Source organism: Panulirus ornatus, chromosome 63, assembly GCF_036320965.1.
Source record: "Panulirus ornatus isolate Po-2019 chromosome 63, ASM3632096v1, whole genome shotgun sequence".
Lineage (NCBI taxonomy): Eukaryota > Metazoa > Arthropoda > Malacostraca > Decapoda > Palinuridae > Panulirus > Panulirus ornatus.
The window spans coordinates 29,278,038-29,286,176 of record NC_092286.1 but is presented as its reverse complement, the minus strand read 5'-3'; the positions used below and the strand labels follow the sequence as shown (position 1 = coordinate 29,286,176).

General features: G+C 41.0%; 1 protein-coding gene across 3 annotated transcripts in view; it reads right to left on the bottom strand.

The window, feature by feature from the left end:
- Positions 1–8,139, bottom strand: part of LOC139746049 (uncharacterized) — a 78,196-nt gene that overhangs the window by 33,648 nt on the left and 36,409 nt on the right. For all 3 annotated transcript variants that reach the window (XM_071656874.1, XM_071656873.1, XM_071656875.1), the window contains 3 exons: positions 2,137–2,257; positions 1,607–1,860; positions 896–1,009 (listed from right to left, as the gene is read on the bottom strand). In XM_071656874.1, the coding sequence (XP_071512975.1) occupies positions 896–1,009; positions 1,607–1,860; positions 2,137–2,257 (489 nt within the window). The remainder of the gene's footprint in view (positions 1–895; positions 1,010–1,606; positions 1,861–2,136; positions 2,258–8,139) is intronic.

The following is an 8,139-nucleotide window of genomic DNA, read 5'->3' as shown; positions in this document are numbered from 1 at the left end:
TCATAGAGGTATCTGTTGATGTTATCATTGATGCATCTGTTGATGTTATGTTATCATTGATGCATCTGTTGATGTTATCATTGATGCATCTGTTGATGTTATCATTGATGCATCTGTTGATGTTATCATTGATGCATCTGTTGATGTTATCATTGATGCATCTGTTGATGTTATCATTGATGCATCTGTTGATGTTATCATTGATGCATCTGTTGATGTTATCATTTATGCATCTGTTGATGTTATCATTGATGCATCTGTTGATGTTATCATTGATGCATCTGTTGATGTTATCATTAAGGCATCTGTTGATGTTATCATTAAGACATCTGTTGATGTTATCATTGATGCATCTGTTGATGTTATCATTGATGCATCTGTTGATGTTATCATTAAGGCATCTGTTGATGTTATCACTGAGGCATCTGTTGATGTTATCATTGATGCATCTGATGTTATCATTAAGACATCTGTTGATGTTATCACTGAGGCATCTGTTGATGTTATCATTAAGGCATCTGTTGATGTTATCATTGATGCATCTGTTGATGTTATCATTAAGACATCTGTTGATGTTATCACTGAGGCATCTGTTGATGTTATCATTGATGCATCTGATGTTATCATTAAGACATCTGTTGATGTTATCACTGAGGCATCTGTTGATGTTATCATTGATGCATCTGATGTTATCATTAAGACATCTGTTGATGTTATCATTGAGGCATCTGTTGATGTTATCATTGAGGCATCTGTTGATGTTATCATTGATGCATCTGTTGATGTTATCATTGATGCATCTGTTGATGTTATCATTGATGCATCTGTTGATGTTATCATTGATGCATCTGTTGATGTTATCATTGATGCATCTGTTGAACTTCCTCTCACTCACATGTAACGTATCCATTCTTCTTAAAGTCGTTCCACACGAACGGGTAGACGTCGACAAACTGCGCCTGGTCGCCCATCCTCCGCCGTGTCTCTGGCAGCTCCAACTCCGTCTTCCCTGTCGTAATATAAACAAAAAGAAGACAGAGTGACTCCTAAGACCCGGGTGTTAACATAGGCTTTCAACACGGTCCAGATCTGGTCTCACTCCTGTGATATTCCAGGGGAGGTCACTCAGAGGCTGAACACCCAAGTTACCCTCCCCAAAAACAAATGGAATTCAGACTTTTCATTCTTCCTCCTTCCCCTTGAGCTTTGTGTCACTCAGAGGCTAAACACCCAAGTTACCCTCCCCAAAAACAAATGGAATTCAGACTTTTCATTCTTCCTCCTTCCCCTTGAGCTTTGTGTCACTCAGAGGCTGAACACCCAAGTTACCCTCCCCAAAAACAAATGGAATTCAGACTTTTCATTCTTCCTCCTTCCCCTTGAGCTTTGTGTCACTCAGAGGCTGAACACCCAAGTTACCCTCCCCAAAAACAAATGGAATTCAGACTTTTTATTCTTCCTCCTTCCCCTTGAGCTTTGTGTCACTCAGAGGCTAAAAACCCAAGTTACCCTCCCCAAAAACAAATGGAATTCAGACTTTCCAATTCTCTCCCACCCTAGTAACATGGTCCCATCTCCCCCATGGTGGAGTAACGGGTTACCTTACCCGTCAGCATGGGTATCAGCTGCTGGGGCGTGCCGTCCCCAGCGATGTTGTAGCCTTCCATGACGTGCGCCCCGAGGTTCTGCGTCAGGAAGGTGTACGTCTTCGGGAGTGTGCGTATGAAGGTGTTGTGGGAGAGGGAGTCGAACCCGAGGATGAGGAAGTTCAGGTGGAGGGCGTCTTCAGGCACCTTGTCCCACCCGGCTCTGGACCGGATGTCTTCGTCAGAGCGGATCCCCGCTATCGTGTTCTCCCACCTGCGTCAGGAGAGAGATCGAGAGAGAACGAGACATATATACAGCGAGACAAAATGAGATATATGACTACATGGCCCCACCCACCTACAGCACCTGTAGTGCCCCATCTACAGCACCTGTAGTGCCCCATCTACAGCACCTGTAGTGCCCCATCTACAGGACCAGCATTGCCCCACCCACAGCACCAGCTGGGCCCCACCTACAGCACCAGCTGGGCCCCACCTACATCACCAGCTGGGCCCCACCTCCAGCACCAGCTGGATGCGACCGACTTACGTCTTGCCGTCCTTGGCCGAGCAGGAGACGCTGTAGAAGTCTGAGTTGGTGAGGGTGAAGGAGTTGTGGGTTGTGGTGGTGAAGCCACGTCGAGTCACGTCATCGCTCTCCCGGGTCAGCTCTGCGTCAGGAAGACCATCAGTTAACACCGTGACACAAGACCTGATGGTCTGTGATGAGGATGAACGCTGGAGGTTATTGTATGGGACACGTGACAGAAGACCTGATGGTCTATGATGAGGATGAACGCTGGAGGTTATTGTATGGGACACGTGACAGAAGACCTGATGGTCTATGATGAGGTTATCTGCTGGAAGACCGTACAAGTGAGAGACAGATGACAGAAGACCTGATGGTTCATGATGTGGTTATCTGCTGGAAGACCGTACAAGTGAGACACAGATGACAGAAGACCTGATGGTCTATGATGAGGTTATCTGCTGGAAGACCGTACAAGTGAGAGACAGATGACAGAAGACCTGATGGTTCATGATGAGGTTATCTGCTGGAAGACAGTACAAGTGAGAGACAGATGACAGAAGACCTGATGGTCCATGATGAGGTGATCTGCTGGAAGACAAGTACAAGTGAGAGACAGATGACAGAAGACCTGATGGTCCATGATGAGGTGATCTGCTGGAAACAGTACAAGTGAGAGACAGATGACAGAAGACCTGATGGTCTGTGATGTGAGGACAGTATATGGGAGAAACATGACAGAAGACCCGACGGTGCATAGATTATCTGCTGGAGGACAGTATATGGAAATAATGCGTCCATAATGAAGACATCTGCTATATAACAGTAAAAGTATATCAGATACTTATTACAGCTCATGGCTCACAACTTGATGGACACGAATTTCAAGAAAGGACTAATTCCCCTCAGGTTATCTCTAATGGTAAGAGAAATCAGTCACAGAACACATGGGAACAGAGAACCAATATATGGCTGCTACATTGTCAACTTGAGATCATAAACCCTGTACATTTTGAGGCAAAAATTACATGAACATTTCCTCAAAATATTTGTCTTCAGTTCGTCAAAGCTACAAAAAAAGTTCTGATTTGAATTTCTCTTGTTGGTCCATCATCCACTATATTTCAAGAATGCTGCTGAAGAAAATGATAGTTGCCCCGTTCGATCTCAAACACTTGCTTGATCATCATTTCCATCCATTATTACCGGGTGAAATCACACATTGACCTCCTCTTAAAAGGCTGTTTAAATTGGTCTCTCGATGTCTTTGAGATTTCGTGGTCCCAGCGTTATATAATCACCCTTTACCCATCTCTGCCTTAGGAGCTTGATCGATTCTTATGGAGTATCAGGGGTCATAGTGGTCGCTCACAGCTGTCCTGTCTTCTACTTGTGTCTTATTCCGTGAAGGACAAACCCAAATGCGACACAGTGTTACGAGTGGGGACGCATCAGTCGAATGTAAAAGCGAGAGGATTGAGTTTCGGAAACCTGGATTCCAATCTCTCTCTTTCTCAAGTTACGACAAATAGTTTTGTGTCATTTTTCCGTCTCTACTTTTATCTGCTTGACTTAAGGTCATTAGAGGCCATCAAACTCTGCTGGACAAACATGGCCTCTGACCTGACCCACAGAGTTCAGGTCAAAGGCCAGTGAAGTCAGAGGTGTTGTTGCTAATGGCCTTCAAAGGCCAGCTGTGTAGAGGGGTGTAGTGAAGATGCGTTTGGTTGTGTCTGCCTCCGTAGTGAAGATAGAGGCGAGTGTTAGCGTGGAGGGAGACATACTGTATTAGTCCTCAAATGTTGGCAATTCTAGTCACAACCAAGTCTCTGGTTCGTACGAGACAAAGGTAAGTCCGTCTTCTCCTATTGGCAATGTGTTAAACTCTGTATGAACGACATGCAATTTGCGTCATGCGAGCCCGGCCGACGGGGTTACCTTCAAGTTACCTTATAACTTCAGACGTTGAAACATGTTGCTGTCACTTGACTGAAACTGTAATATCGTCCATTGACTCTAGAGGTCTTACAGCAAAGTTCGTCATCAATGTTTTGGTTTTACAAAGAGAAACGGACCCTTGTAGCACGCCACTTACCACCTCCCAACCGTTCTGTTTACGGCCGGACAACCACTTTCCTAACCACTTACATCACAATCTCTTCCACGTGACTAAAAAAAAAACTCTTTTGCTGGTAATCTCTGAAAAAAAAAGAAAACTTGATCAATGATATCAAATCGTTTAACTGTCATAATGATAAGTGAAATTATAAGATTAGATTCATATGAACGATTACAAGGAGACCCAGTTTTTTTTAACTTTATCATAAGTGAAATTACAAGATTAGATTCATAGGAACGATTGCAATGAGACCCAGGTTGTTGAACGATATGATCACTATTATCTACATTGCCCCTGGCTACAAATTACCCAATCGTATTACTATCATAAGTATTATGTACATTATCGTACGCCATTTAAAGACACTTAGAATTTCTCCAAGACACCATCAGGTAATCTGGAAACAAAAGATCAAAAGAGAACTCCATCACAGGCCTAGAGCATCGTAGGTGAACACTGATTTTAAACACGAGCCTGTCCGGGTTCGATTCTTTGGCAAGGCAGATGCGGCCCACAGTCAACCAAAGCTGTCCATCCTCCTCTCAAAAGTTATGTAGCTGCTTTGGGCTGGAGGATATGATATGTTTTCAAATCTCTCGGTTGTTAACTTAATCAATTCTTGGTAAGGACACTACAATTACATATACACATGAGACTCGAATATTAAGAACAGAGTACGAAAGTGGCACTGGCATATATATATATATATATATATATATATATATATATATATATATATATATATATATATATATATATATATATGCCAGTGCCACTTTCGTACTCTGTTCTTAATATTCGAATCTCATGTGTATATGTAATCATATATACATATATATATGTAGGAAGAGAGGAAAGTGATTGGTTCTCAGTGAATGTAGGTTTGCGGCAGGGGTGTGTGATGTCTCCATGGTTGTTTAATTTGTTTATGGATGGGGTTGTTAGGGAGGTGAATGCAAGAGTTTTGGAAAGAGGGGCAAGTATGAAGTCTGTTGGGGATGAGAGAGCTTGGGAAGTGAGTCAGTTGTTGTTCGCTGGTGATACAGCGCTGGTGGCTGATTCATGTGAGAAACTGCAGAAGCTGGTGACTGAGTTTGGTAAAGTGTGTGAAAGAAGAAAGTTAAAGAGTAAATGTGAATAAGAGCAAGGTTATTAGGTACAGTAGGGTTGAGGGTCAATTCAATTGGGAGGCGAGTTTGAATGGAGAAAAACTGGAGGAAGTGAAGTGTTTTAGATATCTGGGAGTGGATCTGGCAGCGGATGGAACCATGGAAGCGGAAGTGGATCATAGGGTGGGGGAGGGGGCGAAAATTCTGGGAGCCTTGAAGAATGTGTGGAAGTCGAGAACATTATCTCTGAAAGCAAAAATGGGTATGTTTGAAGGAATAGTGGTTCCAACAATGTTGTATGGTTGCGAGGCGTGGACTATGGATAGAGTTGTGCGCAGGAGGATGGATGTGCTGGAAATGAGATGTTTGAGGACAATGTGTGGTGTGAGGTGGTTTGATCGAGTAAGTAACGTAAGGGTAAGAGAGATGTGTGGAAATAAAAAGAGCGTGGTTGAGAGAGCAGAAGAGAGTGTTTTGAAATGGTTTGGTCACATGGAGAGAATGAGTGAGGAAAGATTGACCAAGAGGATATACGTGTCGGAGGTGGAGGGAACGAGGAGAAGAGGGAGACCAAATTGGAGGTGGAAAGATGGAGTGAAAAAGATTTTGTGTGATCGGGGCCTGAACATGCAGGAGGGTGAAAGGAGGGCAAAGAATAGAGCGAATTGGAGCGATGTGGTATACCGGGGTTGACGTGCTGTCAGTGGATTGAATCAAGGCATGTGTATGGGGGTGGGTTGGGCCATTTCTTTCGTCTGTTTCCTTGCGCTACCTCGCAAACGCGGGAGACAGCGACAAAGCAAAAAAAAAAAAAAAAAAATATATATATATATATATATATATATATATATATATATATATATATATATTCTTCTTTCTTTCATACTATTTGCCATTTTCCGCGTTAGCGAGGAAGCGTTAACAACAGAGGACTGGGCCTTTGAGGTAATATCCTCACCTGGCTCCCTTCTCTGTTCCTTCTTTTCGAAAATTAGAGAAAAAAACGAGATGGGAGGATTTCCAGCCCCCCGCTCCCTCCCCTTTTAGTCGCCTTCTACGACACGCAGGGAATACATGGGAAGTATTCTTTCTCCCCTATCCCCAGGGATAATATATATATATATATATATATATATATATATATATATATATATATATATATATATATATATATGGGGATAGGGGAGAAAGAATACTTCCCACGTATTCCCTGCGTGTCGTAGAAGGCGACTAAAAGGGGAGGGAGCGGGTGGCTGGAAATCCTCCCCTTTCTTGTTTTGTTTTTTTTAATTTTCCAAAAGAAGGAACAGAGAAGGGGGTCAGGTGAGGATATTCCCTCTAAGGCCCAGTTCTCTGTTCTTAACGCTACCTCGCTAATGCGGGAAATGGCAAATAGTATGAAAAAAAAAAAAAAAAAAAAATATATATATATATATATATATATATATATATATATATATATATATATATATATATATATATATATATATATATATATATCCCTGGGGATAGGGGAGAAAGAATACTTCCCACGTATTCCCTGCGTGTCGTAGAAGGCGACTAAAAGGGAAGGGAGCGGGGGGCTGGAAATCTTCCCCTCTCGTTTTTTTTTTTTTTTTTTTTTTTCCAAAGGAAGGAACAGAGAAGGGGGCCGGGTGAGGATGTTTCCTCAGAGGCCCAGTCCTCTGTTCTTAACGCTACCTCGCTGATGCGGGAAATGGCGAATAGTATGAAAGAAAAGAAAAAGATATATATATATATATATATATACACTAGCGAGAGCCTGATATATCATATCCAGATCTTATCTTCACGTAGAGTATAATTGATAATAAAGGTACCATATGTGATGCATCGATTGGAATGATTATGCATCTAATTCACGAGTTTGATGACGTGGTGAGATTAGTAAAAAAAAAAAAAAGAGGAGCAACAGTGAAACTTAATTGGACGAGGAGATAGAATCGTGGAAATTATTCAGAATAACTTTTTTTCTCGATAGATTGGAAAGGAGAGTTTAATAGCCAGAACACTGTTGTGGTTCATGTGAAAGTGACAAGGAAAAAGCTTTGTGCTATACGGGGGTGGATGTGCTGTCAGTGGAAACTGAACCAGAGTGCATGAAAGCAGGTGAGGCTTAAGAGAGGAGACAGACAGTGTGAGAAAAGATGTCAAAAATTGATGGGACTTTGCGATTTCCTGTGTCGAATCTATATGGGCTGCGCCGCTGCGCGAGATCCCTTGAAATGAACCACAGAGCCAGACACGACCACGGCGGGATACGAACTGGGAGCAGACATTATGTAGTGGGTTTATAAGTGGTGTTCAAGAGGTGAGGCTCTACGGGTGTACAACTGTTAGTGGCGTATTGAAAGGGAAGTCAACAATATACATATATATATATATATATATATATATATATATATATATATATATATATATATATATATATATATATATATATATATATATAAATATATATAAATATATATATATATATATATATATATATATATATATATATATATATATATATATATATATATATATATATATATATATAAATATATATAAATATATATATATATATATATATATATATATATATATATATATATATATATATATATATATATATCAATTACTCTAGCCATGGTAGTTATGAATCTATTATCATTTAAGAGTTTCAGTCATTTACACTAACGAACAAATCAAAAAACAGTTTTAATCCCCTTCGCCCCAAAAAAGAAAGAAGAAAACACGTCAACATACGGTCATTATATAACGAAATTTCAC